The 21,167-nt window shown below is 35.5% G+C and overlaps 1 protein-coding gene across 6 annotated transcripts in view; it reads left to right on the top strand.

Moving 5' to 3' along the window:
* MYO3B (myosin IIIB) overlaps nt 1-21,167 on the top strand; it is a 220,684-nt gene that overhangs the window by 82,864 nt on the left and 116,653 nt on the right. For 4 of the 6 annotated variants that reach the window (XM_033065215.1, XM_033065218.1, XM_033065217.1 and 1 more), the window contains 10 exons: nt 2,445-2,612; nt 13,024-13,120; nt 13,996-14,112; nt 14,977-15,081; nt 17,424-17,507; nt 18,181-18,383; nt 18,755-18,853; nt 19,438-19,552; nt 19,923-20,049; nt 20,181-20,391. In XM_033065215.1, the coding sequence (XP_032921106.1) occupies nt 2,445-2,612; nt 13,024-13,120; nt 13,996-14,112; nt 14,977-15,081; nt 17,424-17,507; nt 18,181-18,383; nt 18,755-18,853; nt 19,438-19,552; nt 19,923-20,049; nt 20,181-20,391 (1,326 nt within the window). The remainder of the gene's footprint in view (nt 1-2,444; nt 2,613-13,023; nt 13,121-13,995; nt 14,113-14,976; nt 15,082-17,423; nt 17,508-18,180; nt 18,384-18,754; nt 18,854-19,437; nt 19,553-19,922; nt 20,050-20,180; nt 20,392-21,167) is intronic. The other 2 variants (XM_033065221.1, XM_042779462.1) reach the window with 1 other exon arrangement.

Genomic DNA, 21,167 nt, shown 5'->3' with positions numbered 1-21,167 from the left:
CTGTACATTTTCACGTAGGGGCCATGTATATAGAAAAGCTCTCATGCAACTTCTGTATCCTGTCTGTAGAGTCTATCTGTGGGTGCATTGCTCAGAGAATTCCTATGCATAACTGCGTGCCACCACGTCAAAGGTTTGCATGTTCTTCACACTTTCGATCAACACAAGATATCCTGTCTGGAACTGTGTAATTTTTTTAAGAGAATCCATTTAAACTCTAATGTTTTTATCTGAAAAGCAAGTGCCTTTTGTGATAAAACAAGAGATAATAGTTTTAAACAAAAGGAGTTGATTCAGACTAGATATCAGAAGGATGTTTTTTACATTGATTTGAAACAGTGACAGAGGGTGGTAGATGCCCCATCCCTGGAAACAGTCCAAGGTCAGGTTGAACAGGGTTCTGAGTAACTTGATATAGTTGATGTCCCTGTGCATTGCAGGGGGTTTGGACTAGATGACCTTGAAAGTTCCCTTCCAACACAAACTATCTATGATCCTATGACATAGATTCACTTGGATTCAGTTATAGTACTGAAAAACTCCAGATGAAATAAAATTTAAGAACATTTATATATTAACAATAAAACATAAATACTGTGAAGTTGGAATTATTGATAGAATGGTAAAAATCATGAGTGCATGAGCTTTTCAGACTGAAATCTCCACTTCAGATACGTGCTATCAATCTGTGAATTTGTATAATGCATAGCACTTGTTTTGTTCTCTTTTCCTCTGTCTTCCTGATTAATGTTGTCTTTCTTTTCAAATGCTTTTTTCCTTTTTCTCAGGAAACATGAATTTAAACAGGATTCGCATGGACCATATTGTCTGTGTGGGTGTATTGACTTTTAAAAATCCAGATTACAAAAAAGAAAAGGGGTAGGGGAGATTGTCAGAACCTATTCAAGGCTAATGATGGATCTTTTCATGGAGGGGAAGGACTGGTATTTATAGCCTTGTGCTCAGAAGGATGGAGATAAAGCAGCTTGTGTTGGTTTAGTGTTTCTGTCAGGAGGCTACAGTTCTAGCCTATAGCAAAATAGTTCCAAAACTGGCAACACATTTTACGGACTTCCTTTTCTGGACTAGATGTACAGAAGAGGTTAGCAAAATGGTTTTCAGGAACCTAAAGTATTAAAGTTATGTTCAAAGATATTTCAGGATCATTTTAAGACCAGACTTTAGTCTTCAGTAAAGTCTTTGAGGTGAGGCTAAACTTTAATAACTTGCTAATGTGTTTGGTAGTATTTGAAATCAATAAATGTGTATGATTTTTTGTAATGTAGTATAAATTTTGTACATTGTTACTTTTATTACTGGAATATAAATTTTAAAAGATATTAAAGTTTCATTGAACTTTTGGCTAAAATGATAGTCTTTATTTGTGATATTTGGCCCTGCAGGGGATGTACTTTTGGTACTTATTCAACAGAGATGAAAGAAAATTGAATTAATATGAATGCATCTCATCAAATAAATTCATCTGGAGCTATAATTTGATAAAATTATTAATACTAGAAGGGAGGTATATACTGAATTGCAGCACTTCTTTTTCACATTCTCAAATAATGTGAATATCTGTTATTTCAGCAAGATTATTAGAGTTATTTAATAATATTAATTAGAGGATACTTGAAAGTAGCCTTATCGTGGTGGATAATTCTTCTGTTTGAAAGTATTATTTCAGCTTTATTATGCAGAAAATAATTCAACTTGAGTGATGGCTTGTCAAAAGTTAAATCTCAATTATATAAATTAGCATGGTACTTTATTTTATGCTGATTTAATAGGATGTATTTCTTTACTCATTAGTAGTTCACCTGTTCCTGTCAGGGAAAGGACCTTGGTACTCTGGCTAACATTTAATTCTGACTGGTTCCTTTTTATTCCAGACAGAATTATTCAGGTTTGCAGAATTTTCTGTAATTCTCATGCTAACACTCATCATTGGGATATAGAATATCTACCCATAACATTCATTTTAAAAACAAAGTTCTATATCAAATTGTTCTGATTAGTGTTGTACCACTGGTTTCAGTCATGATTTTCAATAGGCTATATCCTACAGTTCATAGTCAAACTCTATTGGGAGAATTGGGAGAAAATTAAAGTGAATTAAGTATTGTCTCCTCACCCTAATTTTTATGTATGTTAACTGTACAGCTCTTACAGGATACAATGTCATTTTTTCCTTTTACCTAGTTACAGTTAAAAACAGAGATTAAAAACTCAAATTTGTAGTCTTTATACTAGTGTATTTCTAGAGTGCATTCACTTAGGTAAGTATTTTTTTGCCAGATTTATTGCAGAATGGAAGAGTCTTGTTACATATTAAGGGACTCAGATTTGTGGAAAAAGAAAACAGAGTAATAGCCACGCAGTAAGCTGACTCCATTCATACTGATATAACATTATTGCCTGAGACCCCTATTTCTCTGTCACAGGTGTCTAATCAAAGATTTTGAAAAGCGTCCTTCAGTCACCCATCTTTTGGAGCATCCGTTTATTAAACAAGTGCATGGTAAAGATATGTCTTTGCAAAAACAGCTGGCTGAGCTCATTCAAGAACAGCAGCAGCTAGGCTCCATAGCCAAAACAAGGTACTGTACAAGGTACTGTATATAGCAACCTCTGTGCTACAACCCTCATTTCCCACACTTACATTGGAAGCACAGATTGAAACTTTGAATGTGACTTTTACTGTTTCAAATGATCATATTAATGTGTTGACTAGCAGTATTATTACCAACAAGTGCTGCTTGGCATGTGAATGAATGTAAGAGTCATGTTTTCCCTTTAATACTTTTTAAAGATAGTTTGATCAGCCATAATGCAACCTTCTTTGCCTTTCTTTCTCCCACTGAGCTCTGTTCTATATTTGTTCTCATTTGGCTCATTCAGAAAGATGTTGATAATTCCAGAAGGTTCTGATTTGTGGAGATAAATGTTGACATAAAACATTACATCATACTTTGGTAACAGATCTTTAAAAATACGACTGTGAACATTCAAGTGACTACTAGAAAAAGTTAAAACCAGAAAATTTTGAAGTTTGCTGTTTGATTAAATCCTATTAGTAAGAAGGCTGTTCAGTACTGAAAGTAGTTGTTTTGTCTATATTAGAATAATAACTTACATTTTTTTCATTCAGCCCAGTAATTCATTCTAAAATGTACCTAAAAAGCAGTGCATGTTTATTTGCAGAAGTGACATCTTTTGAGGCTGATTGTAAATATGTCTTAGTTTATCGTTGTCCAGAGGGTGGCAGAATTTCACTGTTTCAAAAGAGAATTAAATGCAAATGAACACACTGTCCCAAGCTCAGCAATCATTCTGTAATATGAAATTCTAGAGTTACATAAGCTCTGGCCCATTATTATAAATAACCACCTACTAATGTTGATGAAGTAAATTCAATGTTATGATTCATAAACCATAAACATGTATATACTTGCATGCCTTAAAAATCTGTGGCTTAATTGCTAAAGGCCCAAACAAAAATGTACAAGTTAAAGTAAAGAAATGGTTGTTAAGTACAGTTTCAAGGTGAAGCTGACTTCTGTGGGTGGTTTTTGTTCATTTGTTTTTGTGGGGTGTGTGTATTTGTTCTTATTGTTTTCTTTGTTTTCTGGGAAAACATACCTGGAAATGCTCAGTGTGGGTAGGAATTTTGCCAGCATTACAGTAGAAATTGTTGCTTTATCTAGTTTCCTGATATTCCTTTCCCATAGAGCATCTCACAGATCACATTGCCTACAGCTATGGCATGGCTGGCTCAAGAGGTGTAAGAATTTTTCCAACTGTTGACCTGATTGCACATATAGACAGAGTGAAATGATCCTTGTGCTAAGATGAGCTCTGAAATGGATTTTTCATGGTATTCCAATACATTCTTCTGGGTTTGAGCTCCATAATATGGAGTGACAAAGAACCAAGACCACGACATCATTTCTTTCCTCAAGCCTTTTCATGTATTAGCTGGGTGTGCTGTGACAGACGCGCTTCTGCACCTTAGACATGACTGGAATGTAAGGAGGATTTTGCTTCCCAACAAAATTCTTTCTGATTGCTTTAGTGTTATACTATGATATCCTTACTTCTTCTGTGAAGCACCAGCCCACTGTGATCAGAGTTGAGAGCACGCTTAATAAGGACAAAAATCTACTTATCGTTTACCTCTGAAATCTATAACATATTGTTCAGAATGATATTCTAAAGATTTCAAAATTGATCAAATTGGTCTAAACTTTAATGAGATAACAAAAATACATCCCTGCAAAATATTAAGTCTGTGGGCTAGAAAGTTAATACTGGACTAGAAACATAAGATTATTGCAAAAGAACCAACCATCAAGAGCATCTAATTATTATTTTTCCCAGAGGATTGACATAGCCTCATAACAGTAAAACACTTCATTCTGTACTAGGGATATTGTACCCTCTAGAAAAATTGTTACCAATTAAAAACCTTTAAAACCTCTGTAATGCATCTACAACATAATTTTAAATACAAAATTTGACATGCAGAAGAACATATGATCAGATGGTACTGTAAAAAATTTACTGATATACATTTGTAATGATCTGTAGAAGTCATCGGAATGTACAGTCGCCACTTCAAAGAAAATAAAGCAAATTCAAATCGATGTTAGATAAAAACTTTCTATTACAACATTGAATATAGTGCATACTTTGCTGTTTATTGATATGTCCATGACAGGCACAATGAAATATATATTAATTTCATGGTGTTCAGAAATAAAGAAAAATAGACATTCATTTTTAGGAGTAGAACAACACTACAAATCAATCATTTAAAAGATAAGAGAAATAGTTCTCAGAGCAGACTGGAAATTTCCAGAAAATGGTAAATCATCAGTATGCTTGTGTTAACAGAAATTCTTTGAAGGAGCCCAGGGAGTCACTGGGGATGAAAGCTGATAGGAGATATCTGTGTTTTGTCTCATATGCATCTTCCAGGACGGTGCTTTGGATTTGTGTCTTTTGATTCTGTACTGACTCAGCACTTGTGGGGTTTTAAATAGGACTCTCTTTCCAGTGGAGCCATGTCAGTTTTGCCTATTTTGGTACATCACTTCATGTTATTGTGCCTGAGAGCAAGCCTGCAGACTTGAAATTCAGTACTAATGACTTAGAGTGTGTGAAGGAGGGACATGGAGAGCTGATCTAGCAGTGCACTGCTAGTGAAAAGGAGAGAACTGGTTTCTTTCTGTAATTCTCCCTCAACTCCCAGGAACACACTCAGGATGCTGTTTTTATTGCAGCTTCAGGTATTGTCAAAAACCTCCTGAACTTGAACTTCTACAGTGAGAGAAAAAAACTAAACCAGCAGAAACACAGATAACTTTCTGGTCTGTTAGTGATTCCAGAGAGGAGCCTCAGGTGATATAGCTGAAGTGAAGGAGGGAATGCTTCACATGACCAGGAATAAACAGGAAAGCCGTAGAAAGAAACAGGCTGACCCCTTTTGGTGGGATTGTGTGAGTTGGCCTCTGGAGTCACAGACTGCAGCATTGCCTTATTTTAGTTTCTTTCATTCTTCTTTTGTCAGCTTCTTTGTGTGCAGTATAGCTAGGTTCAACCTCAGTACATTTCTACAGACCTCTGAACTGAAGGGCTCTTTATTGACCGTGAGCTCAAAGAAGTCTGTTAACACACATTTGTTGCTATCATCAGTTTGTTGCAGATGAACGTATTGTTGTTACTTTTCCACCAATACTCTTTCTATTAACAGCTTTGACATAGTAACAATTATATGAAGTTTAATTCTAAGAAATTTATTCAGTGTTGAGTAGTCCACTATTGGTTTAAAAGTTCTTCAATCCTTGAAAAATAAAGGTTAGTAGATCAGAACATTGGTTCACATGCAATCATTCCAGACATACTGAATTTTTCTTCCCCATCTGTTCTAAAGTCAAATACAGAATTCCTTTTTAACACATGGATATTAATTTACTAATTTCTAGTTCATCTTGGGAGTCACAGCAGTCTTATTCCTATCAATATATAGCTGCCTCTAGGCAGGAAGCATTTCTTAAAATCAGTGAGGATGCTTTCACAGGATCTCACTCTCGTTTTTCCAATTTTTCCTTCTTTTTTTTTTTCTTTTTTTTTTTTTACTTTCCCACTTCTGTATTCACACAAATACTGTAAAATGTTCATTCAAATAGTGTCCTTACACATAGTAACACTGTGAGAACAAGAAATGTTGTTCATTCCTAAAGACTTGTACCTCATGTAGCATAAAATTGGAGAACAGAAGAGAAAAGAAGGAATCTAAGTTACAGCAAGGTGTGCCAACAGAACAGGTAGGCATTGGTCAGGAATGATAGACAGAACTATAAAAATGTTTTTGCTGAAAAAATAATAACTGAGTGTTGATACTAATTCTGTATTCTCTAAGTAAAAAGGGATACACCTGTCAAGCTTACCATAAACTTGCTATATTTAAGGAATAGGTTCCTCAAGATGAAGACTCATATGATTGTCAGAAAAATAACAAGAATGTTTAGACACCCCCTGAATTTAATGCAAGCAGGTTTGTGTTCTTGTCCTCATTCTCACTTTGACTTGCTGTGTAATCTCTGTTCGATCACTTGCCCTCCATATTTCTCTGTTCCTTTCAGTTATGAAATGGCTATTAATGGTTTTACTTAATACATTGTACCTGTGAAAAAGGGATAGTAGTTTGCTGAGGCAAGAACTTTGACTTGTTCTATAAAGCTATACTGTACTGTACTACACTGCACTACAGCAACTGTGTTAGGTCGTTGTAAACCTGGTAATGAAGAGAAACATAGATAATGCCTGGAGCTGTAGCCATTCTTATTTTCATTCTTCCTGCCCTAGAGCCTGGGGAATACTTTGGGGAGGCTCTAGGCAAAGATATGTTACAAATTATGGCTATTATTAATATTCTCATTAGCAGTAAATATTTTCATTGTGGAGATTGTATTTTTGTTAAATAATGTTTGAGTGTGTTTGATAATCCATTAAGGTAGGTTATGAGAGAGCTGCTCACCTTCCAAATGCACCTTTTAATCTCTTGAGCTTGTTCATGGGGTTGGTTGCTTTTTTGATTCATAGTACTAGAGATTCCAACATACAGGCTGATAGCCAGACTGCTTAGTGAGAAAGTCAGAGGAGATTTAGTGTGTTTCCTAATATAAAAGGAAACAAATTAAATAAAATAGAAAATATTTTAGGAAATAAAAGCTAAATTTTAAATTACTCTTTGTGCTGTCTACATTGGCAAAATGCACTGCAAAAAGTGTATATATTCTCTGGTGTTTGTTTATAAACATCAAATATTATCCCTGTATTTTTGTCCTTGTCAGGACTTTATCTCAAGCTGGCAGTCAGCAACTGCTTCAGTATTGAAAAGGTTGAAAAACAGATGTAAAAACTGTGAAAATCTTTTAAGCTAGGAATTATACCAAGTTCCATAAATAATGTTTAAAAATACAACAGTGCTTGTCATGGAGACATTTAAAGGGGAAACTCATTTGGAACCTCAGTATTCTGTCTGTTGTCCCAATCCTTCCTTGCTTAAATTATGATGTTAAAATCTTGCATCCTTTAGGAACACCTCAAAAGAAAAGGTAAACATTTCTTTTTATTCCATAAAAACAAAACACAAAAAATTTCATGGCTTGTGAACATGAACTAATGGAAAACTGTAGAATTTTGCATCTTAAACTGAAGGCCTTGAAAAGTACTGACCCATCAGCAAAAGGGAATGAAATTAAATTTTTCTGGTTTTTCTTTTCCCATTTGAATGTACAACAATTAAGACATTATCTACTTGAGCTCAGTCTTAAAATAACAGATTACTCTATCCAGAATTGCATGAAGGAGAAAATCTAAAAAAGAATTCTTATAACAGCACAGGAGATGGAGAAATTCAAATGTAGTAACAGATCTATTATCTGCCTTTTTACTGTGGTGGAGAAGCAGAACATCCAGGAGGAAAATATCTGATTAAAAGCTTAGACCTGGAGACAGGGAAGAAGAGTCTTCACAGAATGCATTCTAAAAATTTTGCTCTTGGTAATATTCTTTGAAGCTGCCTTTCAAATTTTTAGATATTGTGGGTTTCTGTGTAGCATTTAGCTGTTCCTTCAGAGGAGATAATGTGGAACACCTTTATGAATTGCAGTAGATAAATCTATATTAATTTTAAAGTAACAAAATTACTTAATAATCACCAGTTGATATCTAAATTTATTTAGTTAGCTCTGTCTATCAAATGTCCCTGGAGGTGAAGTTGAAAAAAAACCAAGGTCTTCTGTATTTCCTCAATAACCTAATAACTCCCAATGTAAAAGTTATACAATGTTTTGATGTTTGAAAGTTAATGTTCATCAAGCATTGAATAGTTTGGGTTTTATGGTTCAAAGTGGTAGCTTCCGAATTATCAGCAGGTTTGAAAAGGCCAGCTCCAGCTTAATTCTTCTCTTGGATATTTTCCTACAGAATAGGAATTTTATGCTCCTGTCTCTAAATAGGCTTCTTCAGAAGAATCAGAAAAGATCTACTAACCTCTGGTTTCAGTTTCTAAAAGAATGAACAAACTTCAGCACTTGCATGAATATGATTTTAAACAAAGTTTAAGGTAGACTATTAATAAAGAGATCAGAGTTTACAGGTTTGGGTGATGCTGCGTCAGTGTGCTACTGCTGGTCACCGTTTAGAAGATTGTTTCTGTAATTGGGAACAGACACTTGTGAAATCTTACATTTTGAAGGATAAAAAGTTAATCTATACATCAGGAAGAATCAAACTTGAAGAAGCCTGGGGAAAAAATAGAAAAGGGGGAAAAAAAAGAAAAGAGCATTTAATAGTTTGAGAAGGGCAGGAATATTCAGTCTACCTTGTCAGATACTAGAATGAGAGTACCATGTCTTGGCAGCTCCTCCCTTCTCATGAACCAGCTGGATTACAGCCGCAGTCCATCCAAGGAAGTAATTCTTACTACCAGATATCAAGCTTCTCTGCCAGCTCACATTTAGATTTGAAAGCAATTAACCACAAGGAACTTGATTGCATCCAGGCAGTAATTTTCTTTGGACTCAGAGATAATAACAGAAACAGAACCAGAAATAGTTCTCTGATGCTATACGCAATGTAATTTAAGGCAGTTCTTCCATCCTTCTTCTATATGAATATTAGGCAAATGAGTTTACAACTCCCTTTTCTCCCCCTTTTAATATATATATATATTTTTTTAATCTCAAAGCTACTGTAGCCCCCAAAAGTGATCCTGTTCTGAGTATAGTGCATGCGTTTTTACTGGAGATTGTAAAATACAGCTGTAGCATTTATATTGTAATTAAGGCTGTGTCAGTATCTCTATTATGACCTTGCTTCAGCAAATTACTTCAGGCTCACACTTGATGTAAAGGAGAGAAATTAAGTCTTTCCAACACATGGGAAATAGGTTGTGTATCTCTGTCTGGCAGTATCATACTCTTCCCTTTTTTCTTTCTCATTGTGTTGAGTATTTTTCTTGTAAATCTCAAGAACTAGTTTTTAAATTGGCAGTAATGTAAAGAAGACCAAATACAGAAACCGTTGTATCTTTGTGAATGCTACAAACAAACAAACAAACAGTAAACATAAATGCTTAACTGCACCAAGAGGCCAAAGTAAAGGCCTCTTGGAAGTCCCTAAAGATGTTAGAAGTGAAAGAGAGAGAGATTAGAGAAGAAACTTCCCATTGATGGCAAAAAATTCTTGGTCTGTTTTACTTTGTTGCTCAGGTTGGACCTGCCAGCAAAATGACTATTTGATCTAGAGGTCTGTGTCATCCATCTAGCTTTTCTTTCCCTGTGCCTTGATAGCAGGATGTGAGAGTGTACAGCTGTTTATGGTGCACTTCTATTACTGTAACTGGTTACTGTCTTTCAAACTGTGTCTTTACCACCAGTAGAGCAAATGAATGCTTCCTGCGTTTTCATGAAATGGTTCTCTCAAGGGAGAAATACTTCTTGCTTTTTGCTTCTCCTACAAAATCCAAGAAAACTGACCCTTCCAGCTATTCCTGCCTGGTAAAATGGTAACAGGAGGGTGCTTCAGAGCATAGAGCCTTTTCAACAGACAGCGCTGATCACTAGACTTTTGGAATCAATCTAATGGTGCTCTTCAGGTCTCTTCTAACCCAAAGCATCCTGTGATTCTATAATAAAGTTAGGTACCTTGAGTGACTGGCCCTTTGCACCCTTTACAGCAGTTCTTCTGTTTTGTGAAGTGACTACATCTTACAGGGAAAGAAAATTTAGAAACTTACTTCAGAAAATTACTGGAATCTTAAGGAAGATAACATCTTTGATTTTCCTTTTGCTTAGAGTTTGTACTTTTCATATGTTGCCAGAAAGGAAGGGTAGTTGAAAAAATGGCTGATAATTCTACTTTTTGTGCAAAAATATGCTGACAGTTATTTGCCCAATTAAGAGTGTTTCCTGCTACTTTTTAAGATTTTTTAATATATGTTTTAAAAGCAGGTTGTATTTCTGATGTAAAATTGTGGAAGTAATTAAAGGTTAATGTCTGTATTTTTCCTTCCCGCTCTGTCAATGCACTGGAGGACATAGGGTCAGTAGAAAACTGATGAGGCCAGCAGGAGATTTGAAGCTAATGTGATGTTATGCTCCTAATATCCTCTTCTTAATCATGTACTTAGGAAAATGAGTTAAGTGCTAGAAAATATGTGCACAAAGGTGTGTGTGTTTTACTTATATTTAACTAAGACAAGTTTCCTTATTTATTTACACAGGCTTAAAAGGAACCCTTTCCAATTAAAAAAAAATTGATTCGTTTATCACTTAAGGGGAACAAACAGCAGGAGTTTAATACACAATCAGATAACAGATTAGTTTACAAAGCCATTCTGCAATTAGACATGCTTAGGTTTGAATGTGCCCTCTTCCCCCTCCTCCTTGCACCTCTGGTAGATGTGTCCGTATTTGCAGTTTGTTGCAGTTCAGTATTGTGGCTATGATGTTTTGCTCCAAGAAGAAAAAACTTCTCAGATGAGTTATGTTGCCTAAAATGTCTAGCCATTGCTTTGTTAGTGACATCTTCACAAAGTAAAGTAACTGTTAAAATATTTCCTTCATTTGTAGACTGAGGGGTGCTCCCATCTCTAACGACAGTATTTTTCTATGCAGTAAAATAAGAGGTTGAATTCTGGTGTGAAAGGGGAACAACACTTAAAAACTCTAGTAGTGTATCATCCATTCTTACTCCTTTGAGGATCTGGCTTGTCAGCAAAGTGTAATGTTTTTGCATATAGTGACTCAAAAAAAAAAAACCACAACCCAATACCTAATCGAAGACCCGGAAGTAGAAGATTTAATTGAATGGAATTTTGAACAAATTCAAATGGTCACCATGCTGCCTGTGGGAAATAATACCCACTATAACAATTTTTCTTTAATAGAAAATTATTTCTTTCATTATTTGTTTTCTTGTATCCTTCTTTTATTGCATCATATGTACAACATGATACAAACTACCATCTCTGGGGATGTACTGGGACTGTCAGCACAATCTGCTGTCTTTCCACTGTTTTATTTCCTAGCTGACAAAACAGTTTGTATGGTTTTATTTAGTTACAATTCAAATAAACCATTAAAGAACAGTGTTCTAGAATTCATTGAGCATCCAAAAGAAAAGAAGGAAAATGAATAAAAATAGACCTAGGAAAAATATTATAATTTCATGGGATTGACAATTATCAGGGAAGCTGTATGCATGGCTAACACTTCTTCCTCTTTATTAGAGGCTTTCTTTGCAATATTTCTTCTGATGATGTAATAGCTCTTGGATATGAAAACATTCTCTTTTCTGAATGAAAGCTGGTTAGCGTGAAATATAGAAGTGTACATAAAGGGGGGAAATGCAAATACCTCAATGTTAATTTTTAGAAAAGGATTCCAAGTGCATATGAAGATATGATTAAAGAAATCTGCTATATCTTCTTATTAAACTTGAACTTTATAGATAAACAAGTGTTTCCTTCCAAGTTACAGTGCTGCTCTATTAGTGCTTGCTATAATATTTAACTTGTTTTGGGATGCTTGATCATGTGACTCTTACTTTCTACATGGCAACCAATGCAAAAACAATCTGTCAAGGACTGTCACTGAGGATCAATGCTAAATGTTACTCAGCAGGATGCAGACTGTATCTCGGTGGGTGTCCTTCTACTATGCTTTGATTATGTTTGTTGTAAAGAAAAGCCTAGTTGCGCTTACAGCCTTCATATTTCACACCCTCTGTGGAAGACATGTTACAGCCTCTTAATTTGTTCTCTTTTCAACATGATGTGTTGTTTAAAAACATATACACTGCATTTTCAAAGATTCCTTCAGTATAATCTGATTATAAAGGGGTTATGTGACAGTTTGTCTCTGCTGCTTGTTGTGTGGCTTAAATCTCTGGAGACAAGCTGACTGAACATCCATACAGTTTAGATCTGATGGCAACTGTGGTTCAAAAACGTTGTTTTGGGCCACTTCTAGGGTCATCCGAGGAGGCACTTTGGCATACATCAAGGTAACAGTAGGATTTTATACTACTTACTGCCTCTTATAACTTCTTTAGATGACAGTACTGTGACTGGGCACGTGGGGGTAGCGTTTAATTAAACTGAGTGGTAGTTTATTAGCTTAGAGCAAGGAGGGGAGGGAAAAGAAGAAGAATTTTTTTTAGTTTACTGAGTGTGAGTGAGGAGTAGTAAGTCTGTAAGTAGTAAATCTTTGCTGAACATTAATAAATAGTTAGGGTTATATATTGTGAAAGAGAAAACAGGTAGTACACTGGACAGCAACCTGATCTATTGCTTTTATAAAAGGATGTCACAGCATAATTACACATTTCAGAGAGCATGTCTGTGTTTCTGCATGACAAAAATATTCACCCGTGACTTCCCTTTGCATCTTAATATTTGCTGTCTCTAATACACTTTTATAACGTTGGTGCTCTACTAACAACTTTCAGGCATGAACGAATACATACCAGAAGACCTTACCATGTGGACAGAGCTGACAAGTACTCTCTAGATGATGATCTGGTAAATCTAGAAGTTCTCAATGAGGTACTGTGCTGTCTGAGTAGTAGCTTTTGACAATTATACCTCAGATTCTCACCAATTTCTGCTTTTCAGGCATCTCTTGGGAGAATTAAAATATTTCCTTCTTGCAATCTTTTGTCTCACCAAGGCAAAGGAATTCTCACATGACTGAACTGCTGCCCTCACTTCATTAATCTATATAGTGGCATAAAAGTTGTAGCAGTGAATGATATTATGTGGAAAAACTTAATTATGAATGATGCTAGTTTTATTTTTGTGAGTTTCCTAAAATGTAAAGTTTAGTCATAAAGATAGATTTAAGTGATTTTTTTCTAAAATAACTGATTTATATAGGATAATTTATTATCTACTGCTTCTGGATAAAAAGTGATAAAACTATTAATTTCATATCCTACTGTATTACCTATTGGCAGAGTATCTGTAAATTTGTGTGTTGATAATCCTTAAATTACAAGCCAGCAAAAAAAAAAGACATAATATAAATTGTGCTAGTGTGCTGTTTAAACAGTCTTTTACCACTACTTAAAATTTAATCCTTGAAAAATTATTATCCTTGTTTCATGGCCAAATTTTTAAAAAATTTAATGGACAGGTACTATGAAGTGAAGCAATAATATGTATCACTATTTTCTCTTCAGTAGATTTGCTTCTCAGGCTGATATAAAAGAATAGTCTAATTTGCAATTAGGAGTTACTATTTAACTTAGTTTTATGACATGAGGAAGAATTTTGAAAAAATTTGATGTTGTGTGTTTGGCTTTTAAAATATAATTAGAGTACAGTAGGTGTTTCTTAAACCGTCTTCTCAGTGTATTTACAAAAATCTTCCTAAATGGGAAAATAGTGTATAACCATCAAACTTTCTGTAATCTTCTCAGGATACAATTATCCAACAGCTGCAAAAACGTTATGCTGACTTACAGATTTATACTTATGTTGGAGACATTTTAATAGCCTTGAACCCCTTCCAGAATCTCAGCATTTATTCTCCCCAGGTAAGAGAGATTCCAAGCTGAAGATGGAAGTTACTTTACATTTTATATTAACAGCACTAACTAAAATACTTAAATTATGCTGGAAGTTAGGAGCACAGACTAAACCTCAGCCTTTTATTTTTACAGAACAGTGTGGCTAAAAATGTATTTTGTTTTGGTTTGTTTGTTAAATTTGTTTTCATTTTATTTCATTCACTTATTTGAGGCACAAATTCCACAAGAGGGACAGAGATTACCCCAGGCACCGCTGTGTCTCTTGTATAGCATTTAGGACTTTCTTCTGGGAAACAAAGATGGTTATGTGAACCTCTTCCTGCTGAGGTTTTTGCTTGCTGAAGAATTGCTCTGACTGAGGGTTATTGCATGTCCTGTGCCATCAGATCTGGCTTAAAAGAAACAAATTAATCAAATGCTATAAACGTAAAGGCCAGTTTAATTCCCTACAAATATGAGGAGAGGTGGAGCTAGAAATAACTTAGTCTCCATGGATGCCTGAACCAGGGCTTCAGATAGAGGGCCAGAATTCAGATTCACTGTAAGTTTCTTTTTTTATAAATTTGTTATTTCCTTCTTTGAAGGCTTGTGTTTGATATTCTCTTCTTTGTGATACAGTTCTCTTCATTGTCTTGTGTGGGAAACATCGGGGTGTGTTCTGTGTTGTTCTGTGTGTTGTAATTTGTGTTCTGGAAATTGGGCAGTGCCAAGAATTACCACTCCTGTTCCAGGTGATTCAGTGGAAATTCTGGTGGTATAACAGGCAACTTCTTCCTGTTGAACAGGCAGATGATAGTAACTGTCTTCTTTTCAGTTCTTAATTATGCAGCTAAGTTCCATATTTTGACTATTGTGTGTATTTGAATTCAGTTCTCCAGGCTTTACCATGGTGTGAAGCGTTCATCAAATCCCCCCCACATATTTGCCTCTGCAGATGCTGCCTACCAAAGCATGGTTACATTCAGCAAGGATCAAGTAAGAATCTGTTCATTTTGGTTTAGGATTTATATTAATCATGCTGCCACTGTGCTGCAGGACTGTGAATAATGTTCTGTTGTGTTGTGTTTTGGGAAATTTTTTCTTTAAGCCTGTAATTCTGAAATCAGCAAAACCAGAGTAGAAATCTGGTCAGATTTGGGAGTTCTGAAGAGGACACAGTGATATAAAAGGTCTGATAAGATGACAGAGGTACCTTACCAATGTAGTTTCCTGGACACCCATGAAGTCCTGGCTGTTGACTCCAGCAGCAAAATATTGCTGCACACTCTGATTCTAGGCCTGTCTTGACTTAGGTATTTCAATAATTTACAGTTGTGTAAAATAGAAGGTTCTCAATGCCACAGCAGGTTAACAGAGTTTGAACCACTTTTCTGTTGCAAAAAGACATAAGGAACTGTTAGTGAATTTTTAGTTAAATAAATTAAGTATGGGTTTATTATAAATGTAATAAGGACGCAAATCCGATTATATAGCAATGATTTTAATGAGAATAAAATACCATGCTGCAGAAGATTTTACTGCATTCATACTCTTTCTAATTTGATGTGTTGTATGTACATGAATATTGAAGGCTGATAATTATTTTTATTTAGAAAATCCTCCTGGTTTACCCTGCACATCACACAATAATTATTAGAAAACATTTTCTTAAAGTCACAAAACCAGAAAAAAATAACAAAAAGCCTGAAATCAGAAAATGACTAGAAAATAACACAAATAAAGGGGACATTGAAGAGGAAGAAAACAGTTTTACTGATGATGTGAAAGTACACTGGCCTGGGAAATGGTTAGTATTTCTTTAATTACTTATGTTTTCTTTACTGGAGGCATTAAAGAAGACAAGTACTCATGTAGAGTAACTCGTGAGAATTTGTTATCTAAGGAAAAAAATTGGTAATTACAATAGCTTGTCAGGCTAACTTTGCACATCTTTAGTATTATATGTTTTGTACCTCTTTTGGAAATACTCTTCATTCAGGTCTAAATCAGTTTCTGTTTTCTGTTTGCAAAGTATTACAGGAGCTTGTTTATCTCCACTACCTGGCCAGTGCTATGCTGGTTCTTAACATAAAGGTGCACCAGATAAGCACTGTCTATTGAACTTTGTCCCTTTTTTTTTTTGTTTCTTGTGAAGCTTGAAAGTTAACTTCAGTCTACTTTCTCCTAAAGCAATAGTCAAGTTCTGACCAGTTCTACAAGGACTCATGGACCTTAACTGTGTAAACTGTTGTGCATGTCTTCCCTAGTCACACAAAATTAAGTTAGGTAGTGTAATCAATGTGGTACCTATTTTCAAGAGCAAAAATAACTGACAGGAAGCAAATAAATGAGCTGCAAATGTCCTATTGCACACATTATTGAGAGTTGGTCCCTGCACCTGCTGTCAGGCACTATAAGGTACCACTAGATAACTGCTGCATCTTTCAAACCTTTTCACAAAGCGCGGTTCTATATGAAGGGGCATTGCATCAAGTATTTTAGTACCTTGTATGTTTACATAAAAGCCTGTGAATCTGTGCTACTGCTCGGTGTTAACATTTTAATTATATGTCAGTTGATACTGTACCATACTGGTGGTCTGTAGAATACATGAAAAAAAAAGGATAAATAATAAATGCTGTTAGAATTCAAACTTTCTATTATCTGATCTGCATTCTTCAGTGTTCAGGTAAGAACTGGCTTTCCACTTCCGTTTTGCTCATGAAGCATAGCAGCAGCGAGAAGGAAAGTGATTTAGACCATTCTAGGCAGTCTCTTGAGTCTGGAAGCCTTTTGAAGAGCCTGTAAAATACCATGTGTTAAGGACTGTTGATGCAGGAAGAAGGTGGATATGTCCTCCCAGAATCACCCAGATGCATATTTTTCTGAAATGTTTAGGTGCTAGTTTGCTGTTCTAGCTTGAATATCAACATCACCTGCAGAACAATCTGTTTAGACAGGATTATTTAAGATTATTTTTCAGAGCAAACTTTTGGTCAGTGTGTTAAAAACAGCTGTACCCTGTGATTAATTTTAATTTGTATGAAGCCAATGCAGTGAGCTCAAACATGGTCACTTGTTTATGTGTTCTAGCCCTTCAAAATTCAGTCACTGCTTCCCGCATCCACCTTGGGATCAGGCATTGCAAATGCATTTGAGTAATTAGGGAATAAATTACTACAATGAGTCTTTGCTGATTTCCTCTTTCAGAAGGGAGTCGACACTTAAAATATTCAGTAGTTTTGGTACTAAACATGAAATAACAGGTAGGAGTAGTAATAGCAGAAATTGACCATGTGGTGAACTGTGAACTTAAGTATTTTGTTTTCTGTGTTCAGTGCATTATCATCAGTGGAGAAAGTGGTGCTGGAAAGACAGAAAGTGCTCATCTGATCGTCCAACATTTGACCTTCTTGGGAAAGGTATTTCCTAGCCAATTATGTAAAATTATGAAGAAATCCTCCCAACCCTACCCCATGTGATTTAATCTCTAATACTTAAAGCTGTTCATATGAATTGTCACACTTGATTTAGGGACATAGTAATCATGCATGTGAGAGTACTGAATTAAGATACAAGAGTATGACTCACGTCAAGCCAGTCAATAATTTTTTAAAGAGAAGGTGCTAGATTCTGAGTGTTGAGTACCTGTAGTTACATACAGTGTTTATCACATATAACATGGTTTATTTATACAAGAAAGAATGAAAATATTACTGTGGCTCTAATCTTAGGAGTTATTACACATTTAAATGTTATGAGTAATGCTATTAGCACAAAATAATGGAAAAGTTAACTTTGTCAACTTAACCCTAAGTAGGCAGCTTTAGTCTACTGTGGTTTTGGTACTCTTAACTAATTATAAAACAAGTCAAAGGTGGAACAATTGCAGAGAAAGAAGAATCCGTATTTTGCTACCTGGGGGAGATTTTCTTATCAGTTTGTTGGACCCCTTGTTGTGTAAGTAGTAAGGTTAGCACAGTACCTAATTCCATACAAGCATGAGAAAAGGATCCTTTGCTTCTGTAGCAAGAATTGGATTGGGAGCATTATATCCTTTTAATTATCATTCTGATTTGTATCTCTTCTGTCAAGGCAAATAACCGTGCTTTGCGTGAGAAAATTCTTCAGGTGAATCCTCTGGTTGAAGCATTTGGAAATGCCTGCACTGCCATCAATGACAACTCAAGTCGCTTTGGAAAATACCTGGAAATGATGTTTACACCTACAGGAGCTGTAATGGGGGCAAAGATTTCTGAATATCTACTTGAAAAATCAAGGGTCGTAAAACAGGCTGTGTAGGTATATTAATTGTCTGTCCTATGGCATTTATGTATTGTTTGAATTGATTTAATTATCAAAAATTCTGAGGTTTAGACATTTTTCCATCTTCTGCTAAAAAAAAAAAAATCCTTTGTACAGCGCTGTGACAGCAAGAATAGTCCTGTGCTTTTAGAGTAAAAGCCAGAGACACTTAATTCTTTGGGGAAATATTGTTCACTGGATTTTCTGTGTTTCACAGCTACTGATCCTACACTATTAAAACAAGTGGGAGATTTGCTACCTTGCTTCAGTGAGCTCATTATAAGAACTACTTTTACATTCATTATACAAGATGCCACAAGAATAAACACAGGTGCTTTAAAAGGATACTATTTTTTTTTTCCAGGGGAGAAAAAAATTTCCATATATTTTATTATATTTATGCTGGCCTTTATCATCAGAAGAAACTTTCTGAATATAGACTTCCTGATAAAAAGCCTCCTAGGTAACTATCGCTTGTTTTAACTGCTCATTGTAATTAGCTATTGATCAGCACTTGCTTTCAGTATGATGCTTTAAAATCTTCCTTAATCCTTCTCCATTCCTTAAGCATCTTTTTTAATCCTCCCAAGGTGAGAAGAAGATGGACATTATGGTATTAAATTATTTGCATTTGTTTGAGAAGTTGAACTATTAAAACAGGAGGAGGAAGAACCAAGCTCATTATGTAGATATTTTGGCATACTTGCAAATGCAGACAACCCTCCTTATGATTTCTTACTGTAACGCTTCTGGTTCAGGAAGAACTCAGAATATGCTTTGGAGGTTTTTAATTGGTGTTTGTACTTCGGATGCGTCTTATGTATACTGGCTGAGGGGATGTGTGTGAAATGTTGGTAGCATTATTATCCATTAATAAATAAGAATAAGATGTTAATGCAACAGAAACAAACTATAACATCAAACTATACAATTGAAAGTTATTGAGATAAATGTTCTTTCCAGTTACTGAGGTATTTGTATTAAAGTCACTTTAGCTTGTATTGACTTATGTGGTAGTGTGATACTTTCTTTTCCCACTCTGTTTAGATATATTGATAATGAAACTGGAAGAGTAATGCATGATATTGTTACTAAAGATTCCTATGGAAGACAATTTGAAGCAATTCAGCATTGTTTTAGAATTATAGGATTTACTGATGAGGTAAGAGATTCGGTTGCTATACCATTATTGACCTTATTTAGGAAAACTACCTCCAGTGTTTCCCTTTGGTTTTGTGGATGTATAAAATTTTGTGAGCCACAAAATCTCTGTTATGACAGAAGCGAACTGTGAAAGCATAACCCCCCACTCGGAAGGCAAGACCAGCCTGAGGTCCCAGGTAGTACTCAGGCAATTCTGTTGCACTGTTTCTTGTGTGAATAGAAGCTTACTTGAACTTGTAGAACTTGGTCTCAGAGAAAGCTACAAGCTTTAATATCCATTCCTGTGCCCATGTTCTTCTTTCATAACCTAAATATGATATGTGTATCTAGTTGAATTCCTTGAAAGTGCTTCTTGTCATCTTTTACAGGAAGTGTACTCAGTGTACAGAATACTGACTGGAATCTTAAATACTGGAAATATTGAGTTTGCTGCTATTTCTTCGCAACACCAAACAGATAAAAGTGAGGTTCCTAACCCAGAAGCCTTAGATAACGGTATATGCTTTTTAATATTGTCAGTTCTGTATATGCAATTTGACTCCATTTGTGATATGGTAGCAGTTGGTCAATGCTAGTGATTTCCACTGCATAGTCACAGTTGTGTGTCTTTTTCCACTGTCTTTTAGCTGCTGCACTACTAAGCATTGGGTCAGAAGAACTCCAAGAGGCCCTAACCTCCCACTGCGTTGTAACACGGGGGGAGACTATTATCCGAACGAACACGGTGGACAAAGCAGCGGATGTGCGAGATGCCATGTCCAAAGCGCTTTATAGCCGGCTCTTCAGCTGGATTGTAAATCGTATTAATACGCTGCTTCAACCAGATAAAAATATATGGCAAGTTACACATCGCTGACTCATGTGTACTTACTGTGCATATGTCTGATGGGTTCATCCATTTGTATATTTTTGATTTCTCAGAAAGAGTGCTGTGTTTATTTTGGCTAAGGCTTCAAAATGGCTTTCATGCTGTGATACTGAATCCTGTTTCCAGGACATTAAGCCCATCATTTTCAAAGAGCTGAATAGAATTTAGCTACTGAAGTCAACAGAAACTGGGTGGTTGAAGTGTTGTACCATTTTTTTAGAAAGATACTTCCTATGTAGTGAACATGAAAGTCATACAAAAGACTGATAAATAATTGAAGTACACTGAAAAACTTTAGTATATATTCACAGTTCTTACAGTCCCCCATTTTTGTAAGCAAGTAATAAAAGCAGATTTCAGATTGTTATTGTGCTGCTACTTGAGATGTGATTATTTTTTTATTTTTTATAATTACGGAAACATTATATTCTACCTCCTTATGATTTCATTGCTAGGCACTGATCTGGCTGGTTTGATCTTTTGAAGAAGCTGTAGAGATTTTAGAAACAAGGGAACCTCTCAGGTGATGTGAAAGTGCCTCTGATCTGAGATCTCTGCTTGCTACTTCACTATGTCATATAGACATATTCTCAGTTCAGGTAGTGACTGAGTATACTTGAGTTAGCACATGGGCTTTTAACAGTCCAGCTTGTAGCAGCAGCAGATTTGGTAATTACCTTTCTGAATGAGTGTAGCAAAAATATGCTATCAAATCTTGACACCTTTTCTCTGCCTGGAGGAGCTG

This window comes from Catharus ustulatus, chromosome 7, assembly GCF_009819885.2.
Source record: "Catharus ustulatus isolate bCatUst1 chromosome 7, bCatUst1.pri.v2, whole genome shotgun sequence".
In the NCBI taxonomy this organism is placed as follows: Eukaryota; Metazoa; Chordata; class Aves; order Passeriformes; family Turdidae; genus Catharus; species Catharus ustulatus.
Note: the sequence above shows the minus strand (reverse complement) of the source record. Positions and strands in the feature narration are given on the sequence as shown.